At 51.3% G+C, this 21,719-nt stretch overlaps 1 protein-coding gene across 1 annotated transcript; it reads left to right on the forward strand.

The window, feature by feature from the left end:
* The first annotated feature begins 919 nt into the window (after nt 1-919).
* ADA (adenosine deaminase) lies at nt 920-20,974 on the forward strand. Its single transcript, XM_065645918.1, has 11 exons — nt 920-994; nt 6,957-7,018; nt 10,222-10,344; nt 10,483-10,626; nt 11,448-11,563; nt 13,567-13,691; nt 16,107-16,178; nt 16,452-16,553; nt 17,278-17,345; nt 17,833-17,962; nt 19,210-20,974. Exons 1-11 carry the CDS (start codon nt 959-961, stop codon nt 19,309-19,311), a joined length of 1,080 nt encoding a protein of 359 aa, XP_065501990.1. The 5' UTR covers nt 920-958; the 3' UTR covers nt 19,312-20,974.
* Nucleotides 20,975-21,719: the final 745 nt, after the last annotated feature.

Consider the following 21,719-nt stretch of genomic DNA (forward strand, 5'->3'; position numbering starts at 1 on the left):
TAGTGATTTTCATCTTCATGGCTCCTTGCAGGCATGGCTTGTTGTCTGTGGATGGCCTCACCTGGGCAGGTGAGCTCCAGTCATGCAGAACGAAACTGTGGTCCTTGGCTCTGTGGTGATTTTGGAAACATCACCCACCTCCTCAGTGCCTTCTGGGCAGCTTGGATCTCCTCTCACCCAGGGCTGCATGGGATGCTCCTCAAGGCCCACCCTGGGGGGTGGTTCCACTTTGCAGATTTGCCTTTAGCTAAATGTTGTGTGCAAGTGACTTTGTGGGTGCTCTGACACCTGAGTGGCCGAAAGCTCTGCTTTCTCCAGTACCACGGAAACCACGCTTGGTGGGTACGAGCAGGACTTTCTGCCCCACTGTCCCTCAGTGAAGTGGGCAGCTGTGTGCATTGTCAATGGGAGAGGAAGGCAGGAGGCAGAGGAGAGCATAAAATGTGGCCAGGTCACTAAAAACAAGAAATGAAACTCTGAGCATGAGTTTGCAGGAGCTGAAAGCAGGTGTATGATGGACTAAACAAGTCTGAAAAGTCATTGGACAAAACAAGTGAGTCACTGAGCAGCAACTTTGTGAGCAGGAAAGGGGGTGAGGGATGATTGCTCCTAGACTGAACAATTAAGTCCCCTTTGGGTTAAAAAAATATTATTGCATTGGCTCAAGGCTGCAGTCAAAGCTGGAGACCGCATTCGAGTTCTACGGGCTGAGCTGTTGTTTTGTCGTGTTAGATTTTCCTTCGATGTTATCGCAGGAGGGACCCCGCCCGGCTCTCGGCTCCCGAAGGAAAGGCGGGCGGGGAGGGCACGTTACCGGGCGGGATTTCGAGGACTCGGGGCGGCAGGAGGCAGCCGGTGGCGCGGGGTCCGGACAGGGAGGGGCGGGGCCGGCAGGGGGCGGGCGAGCGCGGCCGGGGGAGCGGAGCGGGCAGAGCAGAACAGGAGCCGGAGCAGCAGCATGGAGCGGGGGGTGCGCGTCTTCGGGGACCCCAAGGTGAAGGGGAGGCGCTGGGCTGGAAACGGGGCATGCACCGGGGCCGAGGTGTTGTGCACCGGGGCTGGAAACGGGGCGTGCACCGGGGCCGAGGTGTTGTGCACCGGGGCTGGAAACGGGGCATGCACCGGAGCCGAGGTGTCGTGCACCGGGACTGGGAACGGGGCGTGCACCGGAGCCGAGGTGTCGTGCACCGGGACTGGGAACGGGGCATGCACCGGAGCCGAGGTGTCGTGCACCGGGACTGGGAACGGGGCATGCACCGGGGCCGAAGTGCTGTGCACCGGGGCTGAGAAGGGGGCATTCACCGGTGCGGAGGCTGCTGTGCACCGGGGCCCGGCCGCCGCACATGCACCTGGCGGGGAGCTGGGGCACGACCCGGTGCGGAGGCGGCGTGCAGCGGGGTGGGAGCTGGGGCATGCCCGGGGAACGGCGGCTGAGCCGTGGGAGTGTGGCCTCAGGTGTCACTCGGCGGTGCTGCTGCTGCCCGGTGCGCCCCGCAGGGACACGCAGGAGCTGCCCCGGGTGTCCGGGACACCCCGAGTGTCCCAGCGCTGGAGCGGTGCCGGTCCCGGCTCCCCGCTGCGGGGACATCCCAGAACCCGGCCTGGGTCACTCTGCGCCTCGGTTGGGAGATGAGCTGGCAGCATGGCTGGGGAAAACGTGAACGCTGCAACTGTTGCCTTGGTTGACTCAAACAAATGTTTTCTCTTGTGTTTTTGTTTTGGGGGTTGGTTTTGCTGTTCTGTGGGTGGGTTTGTTTAGGGTTTTTTGTGGTGCGTTGTTTGGTTTTTTTTTTTCTCTCTTAAACATTTAGTTCAGTTATTACTCAGATACCATCTTGGTAACTGCTCTCAGAGGGTACTCCAATCTTTCATTCTCAGCATGCACTGTATAAATACATCTCAAGTAGGATCATATGGTAATATGTTTATTTATCAGATTTTAAAAAATGTTGAGAAGGAAGATGATGAGACAGATGTGGTTAGCAATAACCCCGTACAGCTGGCAGAGCGCTGCTGTGCTGCAGGACAGCTCAGCGCGCAGGTTGGTGTCTGGGTAAGCTGGTGTGCGGGGAGCGGGTTCTCTCTGCCCAGCTCCTTCAGGCTCTGGTGCCGCCAGGTGGGGTTGGGCTTTTGGTGGGCGGTGAGGGAACAGGGCAGAGGAGATAAAGATAAGTAATGTAAGAGTCACGGTGGTCCTGCTCCGAGGGAACCTGAGTGGTGGCAACTGTGTGTGGCTCTCCCAGAATAGAAGATTGCTTCTGAAAATCCAAAAGTAATTTGTTTGTTTTGTTACTGTTTGCATCTCCTATCACTCCCAAGCCATCTATCTCTGTTTGAGCTTGCACCTGAAATGTCTAGTGTGCTTGGAAAAGCCTGTGTGCATGGATCGATTTGTGCTTTGTTCTGTTGCTGTGTGAGGTTTCTCTCATGGGGAGAGTGACCCGTGCAATAGCAGACAAACCTTGATACGAAAATCCGGGATGCATTGGCATCTGCTCATGGTTAAAGCCTTTTAAAGGCTACTTCAATTTTGGGAGATGTTGGTGTTTCATCAGCTCCACTAAGGACAAAAGCTGGTGGTTCACCCCAGTGGTTTTAAACTTTTGGCTGAAGGAAGCAAGTTAAGTTCTTCTTTCACTTGTGCTTCTTCCTACTTTTCCAGTGTGTGGGAGAGTGGGATGCTGAAGAGAGACACCTAGGAAAAACCATGCAGAGTTTGACCACTAAGATTAGGCTTCTGCTGTCTGGTTACTGGCAATTATGAGACTGGTTTGCCTGACTCAGGCAGTTCTTTTCAGTCCTGTGAACCTGCTAAGTCAGGCTTGGGGGAAAAAAAAAAATGGGTCTGAAGTCAGTTAATGGGTCCTATTCATTCCCCTGGACCCTCTGCCATTGGGAATGATCAGTTTTGTGTTATAGAGATGTTTCTGGTAACTGGAGCAGCTTCGAACCCTGGTGGAATGTGGGGCCAGGGCTGCCTTTATGTTTTTCAGGAACTCGCTGACTCCCAGCAGCTGTGGGGGATGAGCTGGGAGCTGCTGGGGCTGCCAGAGGGCGACTTTGAACCCTGCTTATTGCAGGCCATAAAAGAGCAGAAAAGACTACTGTTCTTTGGATGTTGACCATTGGCCTCCTCCCTCTCTGCTCCTCAACCCGGGCAGGGATGGTGTCCTGGCTCACTGCTGGCTCCTCTCCCCATGGGCAGCCCCAGCTTAGGGGCTTTGGGACATGTGGCTCTTTCTCCTGTGGCTCCCGTGTGCCTTGAGCCGTGTTGCAGGGAGCAGGATGGGAACAGGGGCTTCTGGGGTCAGACCCGGCTTCCCCAGCAGCTGGTGTTGCTCTGCTGTTGGATGCAAAATATAAATTAAAACAAAACACAAAAAACCCAAAACACCAACACAAAACCAAAACCCAACCAAAAAAAACCTAAAACCACCTAATACAGGAATTTTCTCAAGTGCCTTAGCTTGGATGGTACTTTTTATGCCCCATAATAGGTGAACTGAGCAATTAACTGTTTTGCTATGGTCTGCTGAGCAAACTGTAGAGCGATAGACAAATTCTGTTGGGTTGACTGTAGCTGAAAATACTTCTAATGTTTGGTTAACTTTTTCCTCTTAATCTCACTAAATTGAAAATAATCAGACTTGATCTTTGGATGAAACATACTTGTTTGAAGTACCTCATTTTGTGTTTGGATTTAGTTTTGAAGCTTATTAAGTTTCAAAGAAAACATTGCAATATTTCCAGAAGAGAAAAGTCAAGCCAGAGCCCTTAAAACTTCTCCTTTTTTATAATCTGAACCAACTTGCTGATATCTGCACTAACAAGTCACGTGCTGTGGTTGAGCGAAAACTTCTTTTGCATGAAAATGGAAAGCGCTTGTGTTGCTCTGACAGCCTTGCTGAGGGTTGTCTGTGCTGAGGACGCATAATTTATGGCCATTTATGTCTTTTGAACTAATTCCTCTGGCTTTTGACCGCTCTTTAGTAAAACTTGGAGATTTTTTTGAATTGCGCTATGGTTTTTTGATGGGGTTGGTGGACTCGCTCCCGGCTGCAGCACTGTGGAGGTGCAGGAGGGCTGATGGTGGCTACACAGAGGTGACCCCCAGTGTCCTGGCTGCAGCTGGGGGAAGAGCAGAGCTGCTGCCCCAGGAAAGCGTGTGAGAGCTCTGCTGCTTTCTCGTTTTTCATCAGAAGAAGCGTTCCCGACTCCAGGTTTGCTGTGAGAAATGAGAGCGTGGCTGGTCCCAGCAGGGCTGAAGGCTCCAGTGCTGGTGCAGCATGTGGTGCTATTGGCGTCCTGGACCAAGTGTCGAGATCCCCATTTAACCTGTGTGCACAGGCTGCTTCTCCAAATAAACGAGAGGGTTTGGGGTGGAAGACCACACGTGCATGGACCTCTGTGCCGAGGAGCAGAGCCCTGGAAGGGGCGCTGGGCTCCTGCCTTCGCTTTATTTCTGCTTGCTCAGGCATCATCTCCTGGAGCCGCAGTTCAGAGAAAAGCCTTTCGTCTTTATCTGGGTACTTTCCTTGACTTAAAGCAAGGTCATGTCACCCACTTGTATCTGGAAAAGTGTTGTGCTTTGTTTGCCCAGAACAAACAGGCAGGAGGAGACCTGCAGCCTCCCGCCAACCTGCAAACCCGCGGGGCTTGCAAACGAGGAGCCTACAGGAGCTGAGCTGCTGTTTCTGCCGCTGCTGATTGCATCCTTATCTGGGGCCGGCTTGTGCTGGAGGCCCTGTAGGCACACCTTTGCTTCTGCCCTTGGATGTCCCTGCGTCACCTAAGTTGCCTAGATTAGTTCCCAGCTGCACAAAGCGACTCCCCCAAGCGCTGATGTTGAGGAACCCCAAGAAGTTTTGGCTTGAGTAGCATTACAAAAGAGTTTCTTAGCACTTAGTTCAGGTCACTCCAGACCCAAAGAAATGCATGGCAGTGGAGGTCGAGCCTGTTGCTGGTGTTGGAGAGGAACCTTGCCGCTTTGCAAGCATCTCGCCTGCAGCAGCAGCAGGAGGTGGCTTGCATGGGTGAAGGACACCACTGAATTTGCTTTCACATCAACGGGGGTGTCACATTGGGATGTTCTTGCAGAAAATGCTTGAGAAACGTTTGGAGTGAGAAGACCCCAGAAGGTTTGGGTCGCTTGGTTTTTATACCCAGACTGAGCAAGTTTCAAGCCTGTAACTCCATCAGAAGGTCGCAAGGGCTGTCGAAAACCTCAAGGAATGGAGCTTGCATGGTTTTGAAATAGGAATTGGAGCTCAAGCATGGAAAACGTGCCAGGCATCCACATCTGGCGATGCAGATCATGTCCATAGTCTGTTATTTTATCTGGTGCTTCTTGGGACATTTAGTCCTCGTGAGCAGGATTGCATAACTCGAGGTGAGGGGAAAGATCAGCTTTTGCCCTTTAAAAATCTTTATCTGTGTAGATTCAGATCATGTCTTGAGGGTAGGAGAAGTGACGGGGATATCTTTTTACAACCTGCTAGCAGGAGTGTCAGTGGGGATATCCATAACCCCCGGGCCAGCTGATGGCAACAGTGCAGCCTCAGCAGCTCGAGCTGCCCCGAGCTGGACACATGCATTTTGCATCCCACCGGTGCAGCATTTCAGTGGTGGCTTCATGGCCACTCTATGGTGGCCTTTTGCAGCAGAAGCGGTCAATGAAAACCCTGGCCGTGGGTCAGAAGATGGATGTTTCTGGTGTTTAAGGCAGCCGGGCCAGCGATGGAGCTCACATCAGCTGCTGGGGGATGCTTCAGAGGAGAGCAAAAGGATCTAGAGATGGACAACTACACATTGCCCTGCTTTTAGGGACTGCTTACTTGTTTTTCTTCCAGCTCCTCGTAGTTATTGTTTGATACATAACCTGACGCTGGGCTTGTGGGTTTTAATTAGTAACCCTGGGTGGTTTAGTTATCCATGCAAATATCCAGTCCTCTTCTGCCTCCTACTCAGTTCTTGCCCTCAGCATCCTGCAGCAATCATCTACATGGGAAAATTTGCACAATGATATAACTACCAAGAACTTCATGAATTAAATTGCTGCTCTACAGTTTCATTAAAAAAAGATTAAATTATGTATTTTGTAAGCTATTCTATTGCTTAAAAGAAAACAGTTCTGGAAATATTAAAATCTAGCTGAAACATTTTACAGCTAATATTTTCCTTCCCAGTTCAACTTCCAAATTACATTTGTCATGTTCCTCCAAAAGCCCCAGTTCCCTAATGGAAAAAAGCTTGCTTTTGCTTTTCTGGGGCTATTTCTCCAAAATCCATTGTTTCAGCAGTAATCAGGAAACCAGGTTTCAGAGTGAAGAGATCTGAGTCACTGTGCCATTTTTAATGAGTCAAAATTTAGGTGTTTTATTTTGAAACCAGCTTGTTGGGTCTACAGGACAACTCTTTGTTTTTGTTTTTTACATCATCTTGTACCACGGGACAGACTCCACATGTAGGATTAGAAAGCCTGTGAGCTCTGATAATACCAAGTAATTAATATATCAGGAGCTGATTCTTGGAAGTGAAGTCAAAGTTTTTGTGTAATGCCTCTTAGCAAATTAATTGATGCTTGGGTGCCTGTGAATTCAAGAAGGAGCAAGCTGGAAACCAAGGGTATTTGGGGTTTGTTTTTTTTCACTCATCCCAAACTCCAAACCATGCAAGCTAAATACAGATAGGGCAGTTCCTGAAAGTTACTGGAAACACATTAAATTTCTAAAGATCCATTAAATGCGTGAGCTGCAGCAGCAATAAGAAAATACTTAGGCAATAGATATTGAAAAAGAAACTTTATAATGATGATATCTTATAAATGTTTTTGTACTTTCTTGTCATGACTTTGTCCTTATATTTCCTGCATTTATACCTGTGTTAGCACCTGCTGCTTCTCTCTAAACTTTTGCTGCAGCTCTGAGCACCTCACCGATTTCTCTTTCTTACTGCAGGTCGAACTTCATCTCCACCTGGACGGAGCCATTAGACCAGAAACCATCCTATACTTTGGCAGGTGAGTCATGGCGGGGGGAAAAAAAGCTCTGGGAGCTGCAGTCCAAAAGGATCGTCCCTTCTTCTTGTCCAGCTCTGCAACAGAAGAGCTTGTGCAGGCAGCAGACCTGGCTGGTGCTGGTCTCACCTCTGCATGGACCGGTTCTCCGGCTGCCCGGTGCGAGGATGCCGAATGCTTCCCAAAGCGCATCCCTGCAGCAGGAGCGAGGGGGAGGTGGCATTGGTCCTGGGAGCTGGGCAAGCTGAGAGGAGCCTCCGTGAGAAAAGTAGAGAAGGGGTCTCATAAGATGCCTGCCTTTGAGGTGTACCTAGGAATGGGCAGAGTCAGTGTATTCTCATCTTTTTCTACATTCCTAATTGCAAAAGCAAGTGAAATGAAAGCAGCATGGGAGCGTCGTCTTGGTGGTGGTGCCGTACCGCAGTCTTGGGAGGAAAAACCAGCTTGGGTGCTGCTCCCTGCCCTGCGCCTCTGAACCGCAGGTGTCTGCCTGCTGCCGGCACCCAAGGAGTCGTGCTCATGTGAGGGTGACCTGGGAAAGCACTTGGCAGTGACTTAAAGAGAGGTTGTGTCCTTGACAGAGCCCACATGCATCTCATTGCTTCAGCGTAGCTTGTGTAGGAAGCACCGGGGTTAATGATTAACTGGGGCGAGGACCTGGCTTCTCAGTTGTAAGGAAAATAACTTAAGGCTTCTTCCAGCTGTCGCTATTCAAAAAGCTGATGGAGACTAGCAAATACCCTTGGACAGAGAAAGCAGCGAGCTTAAAGATTTCAGGGAGACAGCTCTTAGGGGCAACTCTGGTACTTTGAGGAGGAAATCAGTTCTGAGGAGGATGGGAATCAGTTTGGGCATCCTGTGAGCCCAGCAGACTCCAAGGCAGGGCCATCTTAGCGGGAAATATTCTATCTAAAGTAGCTTTTTCTGCTGGGAGTGGCCGTATATTTTGCAGTGTAGTTGGAGTAAAAAGGGTGGATCGGAGATGTCCATCTCATTCGTTGCAGGTTGTTGGCTCTGCCCACGCTGCTGGTGGGCTTCAGGGCTGGAATACAAGTCCCGATGGACAGAAGAGTCAGTGCTCACTCCCTGGGGCTCTGCTGGGTCCCTGCTGCCAGCGAAGGAAAAATGCCGCTGTAGTCCCCTGGGATGGTTCAAGGAGCCCTGCAGCCCAGGAGACACCAGCCATCTGAATGCCCTGTGCCTCTCTCTTGCTTAGGGCAGAAACCTTCATTGCCTGAGCGTGTGCCAAGTCCCCTCTTATTTTTAACCAGCCCTGGCATCCCCCAGGGCTGCCAGCCCTGGGCACTGCCCTTGGCGGGGCTGGAGCAGGGCTGTGCTATTCATGTGCTCTAAAACGAGCGTGCGCGCAAATGTGAAAGCAACAGGGCAGTGCAGGACAGTGTAGGGGACCGCCTCAATAACCTCACCCTGGACACAGAAAGCTGCTTGTGGTCTATTTTTAAAGCTAAAGAGCTAGAAATAAATTTGCCAGGTGGTGGCTGACCATATAGAAATAGCCCAATGCTGCTGGAATGCACAAGCCCCCTTGGGCAGTGGCTGAACTCAGCTGTTTTTTTGAAGCTTTGACTCCAATTCTGTCAGGTCTGGGTCAGGCTTTGCAGCCCCCGTTGCCCAGCCAAAGGCTTCAGAGCCATGGCAAACCCTTCCTGGGACTGGGCATCCCCAGGAGAGGTGCCTTGTCTGCGGTGCGACGGTGCGTGTGGTGCTGCCTGTGGCTGGAGGTGGCTCTGGGCAGGATGCGGAGGTGCCGGGGAGGACGAGCACATTCCCCTGGGGCAGTTTTGCTGTGGGAAGGCTCCCAGCTGCCAGGCGGGTTGGATGGGGCAGCAGCAGCTCCCAAAGCCATGCTGTGGAGATCCCCCAGACCCCCTCAACCAGAGACCCAACTCCAGCGTGTCAGCACTGCGGATCATCCCAAAGCACTGCTGCTGCTGGCTGCGCGGAGCCAATCCATCGGAAAGCACAGAAAGAGGTCAGGGAAATGGTTTGCTGTAGGAAATTTTCCCTGGGCAGGTGGAGGAAGACACGGGCTGGTTGCTGGAGCAGAGACTCGCGTGTCGGTGCTGTGGGAAGGGCAAGGCAGGGAGGAAAACTGATGCTTTTGCAGAGATGAATGTCCCCAGCCGAGCGCTAGCAAGTTCATCTGTGCAGATGGTGTGTGCAGGCTGAGCACGGGACTGGTGTCCTCCCTGCCCGAGCTGGGAATGAGCAGTGTTTGTTGGGCCCAGGAGCAGGGTCATTTGGGCTGTTTCCCTGCAGATTGCTCATCAGGACCACTGCTGGCATCAGGACGCTAAAGCCGTCTATGGCGTTTTGTCTCTATTAGCAGAGAGATCCAGCCATTGGCTGTAATTAATCGTGGCAGAAAAGAGGATTGAAAACGAATGTCTGGTTATTATTCCTAATTTAGGTTGGCTTTCATGGGCAGAGTGACAGACCGTGGAGTGGGGGTGGTGAAGCCTATAGCATCCTCGGCTCACAGCCCGCTCCAGCCCGGCCACCACCCCGCTGGGGACACCTCCACCCACCCGGGACTCTAGATGCTCTGGGGACAAATGGCCTCTTCCCTCCTGGAAGAGTGTAGGTGGGCTTTACCATCTCCATCCCGTTGGTGAGAGCGGTTGTTGGGACTGCCATTTGCTCCTGTGCGGGAGGTGTCCCCAGCAGAGAAGATGCCACCGTGATGTTGGGCTGGGAAACCAGCTCAGTTACAGGAGCTGCGGCATTAAACTCACGAACCACAACACTCCTATATGTGTGATCCTGGGCCTGGGAGCATCTCCGTGGTTTTTCAAGCCTTTGAACTTGCATAAGTGGAAATTTAACTTTTCTAAAGAATTTTGGCAATTCTGCTGCTAGGACTAGGAGGCGCCAAGAAATAATCCAGACTCTTTAGATGAACTCCTTCTTAAGCTTAAAATGTGCTCTGGCTGTGTTCCTGCCCGGTCAGTCTGGGCTTGTATTTTGATTTGTTTGTGTTTTGCCTGTGTTTTGGATTGCCTTTCTCCCCGCTGAGATTCAGGACTGCGTCTGCAAGGAGGTTTTGGAAGGACAACGTGTGCCATATCTTTTTTGTGAGGAAATGGCGTTCAGTGCTGCCAGCTCAAGATGCGATTGCTGTATGAAATGGACTGATTAAAAATGCGATAGCCTTCCCCATCAGTAACGCGTGGCTTCATTTCCAGGAAAAGAGGGGTTCCGCTCCCCGGCAGCACTGTTGATGACCTCCTGAAGCATGTCAGCTACAAAACACCACTGACACTTACCAAATTTCTGGAGAAGTTTAATCACTACATGCCTGCCATTGCGTAAGTATCTCTGCTTTTTGCTTCTTCCCCCTCAACCGTTAGCAGGAGCCCTTGGCTAGCGTTGCTCAGCCTTGGTGGTCACCTCGCCCATGCCTGGGTGACAGGTCCTGGTGACAGGTCCCGCTGCTGTCCCTGCAGGGGTGACCGCGAGGCGGTGAGGAGGATCGCATATGAGCTTGTGGAAACAAAAGCAAAAGAAGGCGTCATCTACGTGGAGATCCGGTACAGCCCTCACCTCCTGGCCAACTGCCGTGTGGATCCCATCCCCTGGGGCCAAACCGAGTGAGTGGTCCCGTCGTGCCGGGGAGCTGGGGGGTGGCCAGTTGGGCATGGTGAAGGTATGGCCCGTGCTGGTCGGCCAGCACGTGTTCGAAGTCTGTTATAACCAACAAACCTTCTCTCTCCTCCAATGCAGTGAGCACCTCTCTTCCCCATTGACAGGATTTTTCCTCTTAAGATATTTCTGCGTGCTGCTGTGTTTTAATGTGCCTTGCTTTGGGCATCGAATTCTGCATGTGCAGAGCAGCTGTGCTTAAACTTGTGGCTGGAGCCAACGTCTACGCGAGGGAAAGCGGCGTTTGGATGTGAATTGCCTGCACGCAAAGTGTGATTTGAGCTGGCAGAGACAATGGGCAGTGTGGGAGGGGGCTGACAATCCAATCCCTTCTTTACCTGTCATCCCTCTGACTAAATCAGTGCTGGGCTCTGTGGCTCCTTGCAAAATGTGCTGTGATGTGTGCTGAGCCCCCGTGCTTGCCCCTGCCTGGCTGCAGACAGTTATGTGCCCTAATGAGATGCTCTGGCAAAGAGCGGGTTCTTCTGCTCGGGCAGGATTGGCGTCCAGTTCACTGAGGCTTTTCTAAATCTTACTATCACCTTTGCATGCTTTTGTGTCTGATATCTGGTAAATCTGGGCACAGCATGGGTGTAAAAGGTGCTCTGCAGCTCTGGGTGGTTTCATCAGGCTCCTCTGGATGTTAAGGCAAGTGGGACACCACGTTTTGCGTGGAGTGTCCCATGGGGATGCTGGGCTGGACCCGCAGCTCCCGCCTGCTTCCCTGGCAGGTGTCCAGCCTCTCGCTGATGGCTTTTCTTCCCTGCAGGGGAGACCTCACTCCAGATGAAGTCGTTAACCTCGTAAATCAGGGACTACAGGATGGAGAAAGGGATTTCCGCATCAAAGCCAGGTCTATTCTATGCTGCATGCGCCATATGCCAAGTAATGTATTGCAGCTCCCCTGCTGCCCTGCTCCCCTTCCCTGGCGCGTGGCGGGGGGTGATGGTCTCTGGGTTAAGGTCCCTGCAAAAATGTGGGGAAAGCTGCAGTCCATAGCCCTGGGTCTGACATGGGACCAGACAGGGCTGAGAATGAGTAGTTTTTTCCTCTGTTCCCTTAACTATGGGGAAAGCACCCACTGGATGCGAGATCTGTGGGTACAAGTGTCTGAAGGGTCTTGCTAGACAAAGTGGGCTTTTCTGGCTCTCCTTGGGCCAGCTGGTCACAGGAGGAGAACCAGGCATGAGATCTCACGCTGCCCCTGCTCGTGATCACGCTGCTACAGCAGCATCCTCCTTCATTAGCCTGGACCCTGGGACACTGGCTGCAGTCTCTGCTGGTTTAAGCTGAAAGCACAAGTAAAATATACTTAAGTCACATATAAAATGTTTTTTTTTATAAAATCAGCAGCTCTGAACTTTGTCAGTAGCAGGTGCTGTGACCCAGAATAGGGAGAAAACCCAGTTTCCAGTGTTTCATTGGGCTGCTGAGTTCTGTGAGCATCTTCCTTTAGGGAAACATGCAGCTAGAGCAAAGTTGTATGACAGGAGCTGTTCCATGTGAAGACTTTGTTATTAATATCTTCATATCTCACAACAGTTTTATATAGGCTTAGTAAGGTAGATGGTGGAAAGATTTTTGCTAATAAGTACACGGTTAATTTCTGTCTAGAAATGTGAAAAAATTATATTCTTAGAAACTGGGAGATTTGAGACTGGGTTTTTTTCCTGCCTGCACAATCAACGTCCAACAGTACTTTGAAGACTTGAACCTTAAATTTACACGGAGGGAACATGTGCTTGCACAGCAGGAGGGATCGCTCCTGCAAACAACCAAGTTGATGTTCTTGTGCCTGTGTCCCAGGGCACCAACTCTTACCCAGAGCCAGCGATGCACACAAACAAGAGTCTTTAGCGCTGCATTTGGGATGTGCTGCGCCATGAGAAGCCGCCCTGTAATTTATGAACTGTTGAGAGAAAGGCAGAGATGCCAGCCAGAACTAGCTCATATTAAACTTGTTAATAAAATAATAGCTCTAACCCGGTGAGTTCGAAACTGATTAAAAAAAGATGAAATTGTACACATTTTCTTATGTGTTTGTGTGATTTTGGGATTATATGTATACAGCAGGGGCCTGTTAATTATTAACGCTACCGTTTATCTCTGTTTGTTGGCCTTTTTGCTAAGGGTAGGTGCTATATGAGCTGGCAGACGCATGTCCTTTCTCTGAGGTTGTCCTCTCTCTTGATCAGAGATAGGTCTGAACTGGTTGTTGGCCACTTGTTAATCTCTTTCTCACTGATACCAAAAAGATAAAATGGTGATTGTTCAAGGTCAGCCTTCCAGGATTCCTGACCAGCTCCTTCCCACCAGCAGCAGCATCCAGGATCTTGTCTGGGGAGCTGAGGATGCTCTGCGGCAGGGCAGGGCTGAGTGTCCCATAGGGATCCCCCAGAGACACCCCCAGCCCGAACTCCTCCATGACACAACAAGTCTGATGGGCCAGTTCTTCCTTTTCCCCTCCTTGCCCAGCTTAGGGATGGGGTGGAAGCTCAGGAGCAAATTGAGGGATTTCTCACACGCACCATGTTACAGCACCTGGGCTGTGCACTCAGCTTACCCTGGGCCAACTGCAGGGTCACCACTGTGTTTGCAGGTTTTTTTCTGTTTTCCTTTTTCTTGATGAGAGCAGCTTTCTAGCTGGTAAATAAATTTGATTTCCCTTTGATTGATGATGGACTAATCAGTTGGCAGCTTTTATTTGCCTGAAGATGGCAGACCTTTCTAAGAGTAGGTTAGCTTTCTTTGTGAGCATCACATTTGAAGAAAGGCCAAAGAAAACAGCTCTAGCCTTCTATTTATATGACCAGGATTTGTTTAGAAAAATGCTGAAGGTGCGACTCTTACCAATGCTTTCTCCTGAACCCTGACGCTGTCTCTTCCAGGCTGGTCTCCAGAGGTGGTGGAGCTCTGCAAGAAGTATCGAAACAACTCTGTGGTGGCCATTGACCTGGCTGGGGATGAGAATGTGAAGGTGGAGAATTCCTCCGAGCATAAGAAGGCTTACGAGGTTTGTTTAATAAGTTTCTTAAAAGAAATTATGAGAAAAACATATATTGAGGAGATGTGCATGAGGGGATACACAGTGTGTTATTCAGACTGCAAACAGCTGGGACAGCTTAAAAATTCATTGCAGCTATTAAAAATGTTCTGTTAAATAGCAAAAGTATTTGTTTATATTTCCTAAATGATTAATGGCAAGCGTCATTGCTTAAACATGGCCTTAGAGCTGGAGCTTGGCACGCTACCCTGTGGCACTGAGTGTGACACAAGTGACATGGAGCCTGTGTCCCCAAAGCAGCTCCCACTGGGTTCTGCCCCTGGGGCTCAGCAAAACCACGGCCGAGGGTGAAAGAGACTGGCCTGTCCAGTCTGGCAGAAATCACCCGAGGAGCAGAGAAGAAGCTGGCGCTTGAAGTGCTTTTATCCGATCATCCCAAGTGCAGACACTGGAATGGCTTCAGGAGCCGGATCCAAGACTCTCGCCAGACCTGGAGCTTTGCAGCAGCTCGGAGGGGAAGCTTCGCGCCTCGCTCCTCCGTGCTGGGGGCAGCTTGGGGTTGTTGGTCCCTGCATCAGTGGGAGAGGAGGTTGTGCACGATCGCTGCCGAAAAGGATGGTGGTTTGCAAGCAGTGCTCAGGTCAGAAATGACATGGGGCTTTCTCGGGGTCTTTGCTTCCATCAGCAGGAGCTGATACAAGATCTGTCTGTGCCGGATGAACTGAGTGGTTATAAACTGGGGCATGGGGCTTTATTAACCGACCGGCAGACGTGTCTCATCCTGCCCTAGTGTGTGGGCAGTACCAAGGTCCAGACTCCTCCATCTGTCTCTGTGCCAGGGACTCGCCCAGGCTCCCAGATGCTGAAGCAAACCCCGCTGCTGACCACTGCCCCCCTTGGCCTGCGGGGCAGGGAAGTGTATCCCCATAAATGCTGCTGCTTTGCTCCATGGGGTACAGAATGCACCCAGGGAAATCAGAGAGACTTGTGGAGTCACTCGGGCAGGCACGTTCTGCCTGGGAGCTCTGGGGGCTGCTGGGGAGGAAAGAGCGAATAACGGCGAAAGCTCGACTGTGGCTGCTGCTCGCGGAGGAGAACCAGGGCAGAAACATACAGCCAAGGATCCCGGGACCGCTATGTCCAAGGAGACAGTGGTTCTTGGAAGAGAAGTCAAGGGAGGCACCATGTGTCATCAGACAAACAGGTTGAAAAAGAGATTAAACCATTCCAGGGAAGACGTGCCCATGGATGCATGTTGGACACAAGCTTCTTCCTGGATGCAGTGGATGGGGACGTCAGGCTTCAGTGGCCAGGAGGGTTAGTGGGGAAGCATGTGGTGTTCCCGACCCCTCTGCTTGCATCCCCAGCTCTTGGGATAGTCAGGGATACCTGTCTTGGGAGAGGGGGAACAAGAGTTTCTGGTTTGTCTTCATACCCAATAGAAACAAGTGGAAAATCTCAGTGCTGGTGTGAGTCTTTCTTTCTTCTCAGTCTAGTACTTTGGCCAGAGGGATGTGGTTATTTTAGAAAGTGTAAAATGTTAGCTGTTTGGGAAAAGTCAACACTCAGATATAAGGAGCATAGGCTGCCTTTCAGGTTGATGCACACAGGGCTCTTCTGTAGACGTCCCAGACAGAGCCTGGCCTGACCTTTGCTGGGCCTGTAGCACGTGAGGAGCTGAAAATTAAGCAACTGGAAAAAAATCGTGATTGAAAAGCTCTGAAGGAGTTGCCTGGGAAGAGCATCTGCTGCGAGACACGACTTGCAGCCTGCCCGCCGCTGCCGGCTGGGTGACCCTTCTCCGGCCAGGCAGGAGCTGGGCTCCCCTCGAGGCTGTGCCGCTTCCCAACACTTGGGTGATCTGTGGTCACCCTGGCAACGGGTTTTTCAGGGTGGCCATGGAGAACATCTCGAAATGTTCCCAAAGCTGCACCTGCAGGGTACTCCCAGCCAGGATGGCTCCATCCCCCGCCCCTTACAGGAGGGAGGTGCTGGGTGTCTGAGCATCGCTTCATCTCTGCCCCGGGGGCTTTCGAGTTCTCCCACTCGGCTGCAGCTGGCCAAAACCGTAGAGGCTTCAAAGACAGGAATTGCTGCAATGTTCATGCAGAAGGGCAAGTGTCTGGAGAGGAGACAGGGGTGAGCTCACCCGGTATTAAAAGGCCTTGGAGGAGTTTGGCTGGGGTCCATGGGAATGTTACCAGGCTTTCTAAGGTTTTCTGCTTCTGGCATTGCCGAGCCCTTCTCTCGCAGCCTGCGCAACAGCGGTGAGCACGCAGCTCTCGGGGTGCAGGGTTCACGGTTTGGGGGCTCTTTGCACGGAGTCCTGTTGCTTGCTGTGCCCCCAAGGGCGGTGCTGGTCCAAGGGTCGGCTGACCTTGCTGCAGGTGATGGGACAGGAGTGTGTCCTCCTTTGCTTTGCAGGAAGCTGAAAGATGCGGGATTCATCGCACTGTCCATGCTGGGGAGGCTGGCCCGCCTGCCATGATCAAGGAGGTATGAGGAGTGCCCAGCTCAGGGCAGGGACTGGGGCAGGGGTGGGGAGTGCCCCCGCATCCCCTGCACCAGGCAGAGAGGAACCCCAGTCCTTCATGGGAAGGACTTCATAGGAGAGCAAACGCTGGGGATCTGGCCTCAATGGCGCAGGGAAGGACCTCCCGGAGCTGGGTTGGTGGCGTGGGCTGCGCCCGTGGTGGGGCGGGGGTCTCTGGGCAGGCAGGAGCTGAGCAGGTGCTCTCAGGCTGTACATGGTTTTCTCGTGTTCTCTAGGCAGTTTATCTCCTGAAGGCTGAGCGCATTGGCCATGGATACCATGTCCTGGAGGACCCTGAGCTCTACAAGGAGCTGTTGAGAGCAAAGATGCATTTCGAGGTAGGCGTGTGTGGCAGGAGGGTGACAGACAGGTAGCTGCTGTCTGGGTGGAAAATCAGCTCTTGTTTGGGCTGTGCTACAGCCAGGGACACAACCTGACACCCGAGTGCTGACCATATGTGTGGTGACGTTGCCGTTGAACCCATGTGCCCAAAGCTCCACAGCAAAAATGGTGGGGACACCTGCCTGTGTGCCGGGACCTTTGCTGCAAGGAGCACTGGTGCGCACAGCAGCTTGCAGGAGGTGTGTAGCACAGAGGAATGGATCCTGCTCTGGCTGAGGATAAATTTTGGAGGGCTTATTCACTAATTTATATACCTCAAGCCTGTAGGCTCCTCCTCCCACAAATCAGAAGCCTGTCTGGTTGGGAGGTGGAAGTGCCTGGGAGTTACTGTGCATGGTCAGGTTTCCTTGGCTTTTCCCTAGAATGGGTGTATCCAACTAATATATGGAATATATATGTATATATTTAATGCCAGTGCTTTCTTAACTGTGGTCAAAGCATGGCTCTTGGCTGACTGGCCATGGGAAATATCCCACTGACTCCTGCCGCTGTCACACAGGCTGTCGGTATTTGTGTCGACGTATAGTGCTGAGGAGTGGCTGTGAACAAAGCTCTAAACCTGTATCTGGCTTTACCAGCATGCTTAGCTATCTGCATATACAGCTGGGGTTCAGATCTGCATGGTTGATTACGGTTTTCATGTTTAACTCCCCCGAACAGGTCTGCCCTTGGTCCAGTTATCTCACTGGAGCATGTCATCCAGACTTTGGGAAACACCCAGTAACACAGTAAGACTTCTCAATTACCTGCAATCTTAAATAATCTGTATTTGGCTTGATTGTAGGTGCTTTATTGCTTTACAAAGGTAACACACATCTAACCGCTTAGGAAAATGTGGCACATCCTTGTCCTTTGGCACAGAGGGGTCTGATGCAGCTGGGGGGGAGCGGGGGTCCCTCGGGGAGGCTGTCCTGTCCCCCCCGCCCCCAGCTGTGGGGCACGGGGTGCTGCACACCAGCCACTGGCCCTGGTTTGTGGGCGAGAGCTGAGGCTGTGGAACCTCGAGGTAAGAGATTCTCTGCTCCTTGCTGTACTGGAGACACAGATCAGTGCAGAGCGGTCCTGAGACAAGCCAAGCCCCGTGTTTGTGTCCAGCAACGCAAGCTGCAGGGACCGCTGTGGGGTCTTTGCTTTTACTGTGTTTTACTCTGAGAAATGCACGACCGGTGCCACATCCAGTGTTTTACCCACTGGTTCAACCCGATTTCCTTGCAGATTTAGGAAGGATCGAGCTAACTATTCCATAAACACGGATGACCCCCTCATCTTTAACTCCAATATCGACAAGGATTACAGCATAGTGAAGGACTACATGGGCTTCACTGAGGATGACTTCAAGAGAGTGGTGAGTCAGCCTCGGCTGGATGCTCTGCTAAAGTCCTGGGGCAGCCCAGAACAACCTGCTTGCTTTCTTTGAAGAGTTTTCAATGGAAATCAGAAAATCCTTTATTGGCCTTGTAAGCAGGAGGGCGAGGAGGGCTGCTGAGCTGGCTGGAGTGGTGCTGGGAGCACTGGGGGAGCAGGAGGATCCCAGGGCTGCTTTGTGCAGGGGGGGCTCTGCAGGGCTTGCATCGCTTGGGCTGACCGGGCTCGATGGGTGACAAGTCAGAGTGGAAATTGTCTTCTGATGTCCTCACAGCAGCTCTTAGCAGGAAGGAGGGAAGGAAGGTGCCTGCTGCTTTTTTTCTGGATTTGGAATTGTAGGTAGAATATTTCAAGGTTTGGCCCAGAAATTAGCACAATTCAGCAGCTACAAAAGTGCTTGCAGTTTTTGCATGTATAACATGAGCATACAACAACTGAGCTGGAAACAAAGTGACTGTTGGTTTTGGTTTTGGCACATGCAGTCATATGTGTGTCGTGATTTTTCTAATTTCTCACCCAAGACAGAAAGACGGTAACGATTGGGAGTTGGACTTACCTGGTTAGCAGGGGAAGCTTTCCTGGTTTGCAATGAGAGCTGTGCTGGGCACTTTCACCTACATGTCTCCCAAAACACTTACTTGGATTGGGAAATGCAGGATGCACTTTACAAGAGAGTGTCAGTCCTGCTCGGAGCTCTGGCTGGAGGAATAAGTCCCTTTCTCCTGCAGACATCGCTCCCTGGGTCTGGAAGGAGGAACAAGGAGAGCTCTGGGCTCCTGGATCCACAGCTGCTCTGCTGTCAGCTGTCCCCTCCTGCTCTTGCAGAAGCCAGGTTGTTGCTGTATAATTAAGAAAAATCTCTGCACAAGCCAGATGAGCAGGTTATGTTGCACAGCCCGGCTGTGTCCCATCAGGCTGCCACCACCGCCGTGCTGGGAGAGGCTCTTGTCCAAAGCGAGGCTGGGAGTGTAGGAGTGGATCTAAAAACTCCAAAGTATTTAAAGACCTTTGCTTTGTGCCTGCCTTGTTCCTCTTGGGACTGTGGCTAGTGATGGGCCAGAGCAGTTGCCCTGTAAAACGAGGCCATGGAAATGAATCTGGGAGTGGAAACTTTGCACTCTCCATTGCCTGCTGCTGCTCAGATCCAGATGTTGGGATGTGCCCAACCACACATTCGTGTCTGATGGGTCTTAATGTCTCCTTTGTGTTCCCCCTCTGCCTCCCCAGAACATCAACGCAGCTCAGTCCAGCTTCTTACCTGAGAAGGAAAAGCAGGAGCTGCTCAACACACTGTACGCAGCCTACGGGATGGACCCCAGCGCGTCGTGACCTGTCCCTGCAGCCAGCCTGGAGCTGTGGCCCTTCTCTGTGTGCTCGACTCCTCTGTGCTGGTGGGAGCACTGCGAGAAGGTGCCCAGAGCCGGCCTCTGTTACTGGCAGCCCTGTGTTCACCCTTACAGTGCTCAGCAGAATTGGGCTATCACATAACACCCACCTATCACCCCACAAACTCTCTCCCGAATGAATATCCAGCTTCCTATCTTGCTGTCGTGCAGGCAGACCGAAACCACCTCCTGGCCTGATTCCCTTCTCCATCCGCCAGTCTTTCTGAACTGCGAATAAGAACACAATAACCTCCTCTGTTTTTTTGGGGGTTTTTTCTTTTTTTTTTTTCCCTTTTCCCCTGCCTTTTCCCCCCCACACCCCCCTTTTCCCCTGCTCAATCTGACCTGCCTAGCCCTTGCCTGCAGTGCAGAAACAACCACCTTTAACTGTGATTGTGGCCTGGGTTAATCTAAACCTTCCTAGGAGAAAGGTGTTTTGGCGCTGACAGGGAGTCAGCACTTAAGAAATGGGCTTTATTCCCATCCATGTGGGTAGGAAGGTTTGGCCACAGCTGTATTTATGAAGGGTTAGTCTTGTACTAACAAGACTGGAACAAGAACAAACTGGAAGCTGGTGCTCTTGCCCATGCACAGGTCCAAAGGGCATTTGAAAAAGAAAATACTTTTTTTTTTTTTTTTTTGCATCCTTTCTTGGATAAGGACTCCCATCTATCAGGCCTCCCGATGGCACTGCTGCAGAAGTGCACACCTTGGGCTCAGGCTCCAACTGTGCTCACAGCTGGCCATGACCATGCTCCCGCATGTATAGGAAGTTGGAACATATTTTTACCATTTTGGGCCAAAATCTGCTTTCTGGGACTTTTCCCAATTTTATACTCATCCTGAAGAATTCCTGTGAACTGCAGTTTGCTCTTCCTCTATCTTTGTTTATAACTTGGAAAAACCATGATTGATTGCCTGTTTTAACCATTCTGCCCTCTTCCCAACTTGAGGCACTTTTAAATCTGAATATTTAATGTTTAGGCACTATTAAAACTGAATAAGCACATTAATAAGCCAGCACCCAATGTGATGTGCTGACTCAGGTCCCGTCTCAGTTGCTTCTCTCACTCAACCACAACATTGGCTAGAAGTCAGACCGAAGTGATTTTGGTGCATTCTAGTATTTTCACTTCTGCATCCAGAGAGGAGACCATCATTTTCTTACGTGCGTGTGTGGTGTGCTTTAGCATCCCAGGGGTCTGCCAAGGTGCTTCCTCCAAAGATACTGTACCAAAAAGTTGCCTTTGACAAGGGGCCCTGGTCGCCATGACCGTGGACAGTGTGTGAGACTGGTCCAGTTTCAGCCAGCAGCGACTGCGTGCTGGGAATATTTCCATTCTTTCTGGGCTTCCCTATTTGTCTTCTGAGTAAAAGACTGATCTCTGAAGGTATGTGGTGCATATATACACCTATAGAGAGAGAGCTAGCTAGATGGATATGAGAGTGAATTTCTTCCTTTTATAAAGCAAATGATAAAAAGTTACTTTTAAGAAGATGACTGCAGTAAGAACCAGGCTTTTTGGGGTAATTTTTCTGCAAAAATGGTTTCAGAAGGAGAGTTGCTTGTTTGGATTCTGGACAGTGGTTTGTCAATCCTGTTTAATAAAATAATTTCTATTAAAAGAGAAATCCTCTTGCCTTTCTGTTCAAGGGAGACAAGGTTCAAGGAACCGCGGTCCGCACTGTGAGCCATCATAGCCCTGCTAGAGCAGGAGGGTTAATGAGTAGATGTGATGGGAGCTTTGCCAGCCCAATTCCTACAGTCTCCTGTGGCCAGGTCAGAGCACTTGGACAGCCAGCCGAAAGGTACCTGCTCCCTTGCTCGACGGGCAAGTTGGCTTTATGGACACAGGTTGTTCCAACCTCTCGTGTCCTTTTCCCTTTGGTAATCAGAGGGATGTGTCTCACTGCTGGAAGCAGCAGCGCCAGAACTGTGTACTCTCACTTTTTCGAGCATGTATCCAAAATAGTTTACAAGAGGTTGTTTCTGCGTCTCCTGAGTTTTGCAGAGGAGGTTGATGCCAAGAGCCAGACGTGGCGCAGCCTGGCTGCCAGGCTGCCCTGTCAGCTCGGGCAGGGCAGCGTTTGCTGAAAGGCTTCTTGACCATTTGTGGCTCAGATAGAGTTTTGGGAGGTCCAGCATGCCCCTGTGTTCAACGGAAGTGAAGGGCTGGGAGCATCCGTGTGTTTAGCAGCTTTGTAAGTCGGGATGTGGCTGGATTAAGCCGGTGCCCTTGGTCTTTCAGCACAATCGGCGCTGGCAGCTGACCTGGCTCTTTTGCTTGCAGGGGGAACCTGATGCCTCTTGCCTGGCCTCTCAGGGTAGCTGGCCAATGGGTCCCTAATCGT

The sequence above is a fragment of the Caloenas nicobarica genome, chromosome 15, assembly GCF_036013445.1.
Source record: "Caloenas nicobarica isolate bCalNic1 chromosome 15, bCalNic1.hap1, whole genome shotgun sequence".
NCBI lineage: Eukaryota > Metazoa > Chordata > Aves > Columbiformes > Columbidae > Caloenas > Caloenas nicobarica.

Excerpts from the sequence above, each read along its gene's own strand:
- ADA (XM_065645918.1), top strand. The coding sequence starts at position 959 with ATGGAGCGGGGGGTGCGCGTCTTCGGGGACCCCAAG. Across the intron at positions 11,564-13,566 it reads CTGCATGCGCCATATGCCAA|GCTGGTCTCCAGAGGTGGTG; the intron begins GTAATGTATTGC and ends TGTCTCTTCCAG. Across the intron at positions 17,963-19,209 it reads AGGATGACTTCAAGAGAGTG|AACATCAACGCAGCTCAGTC; the intron begins GTGAGTCAGCCT and ends CTGCCTCCCCAG.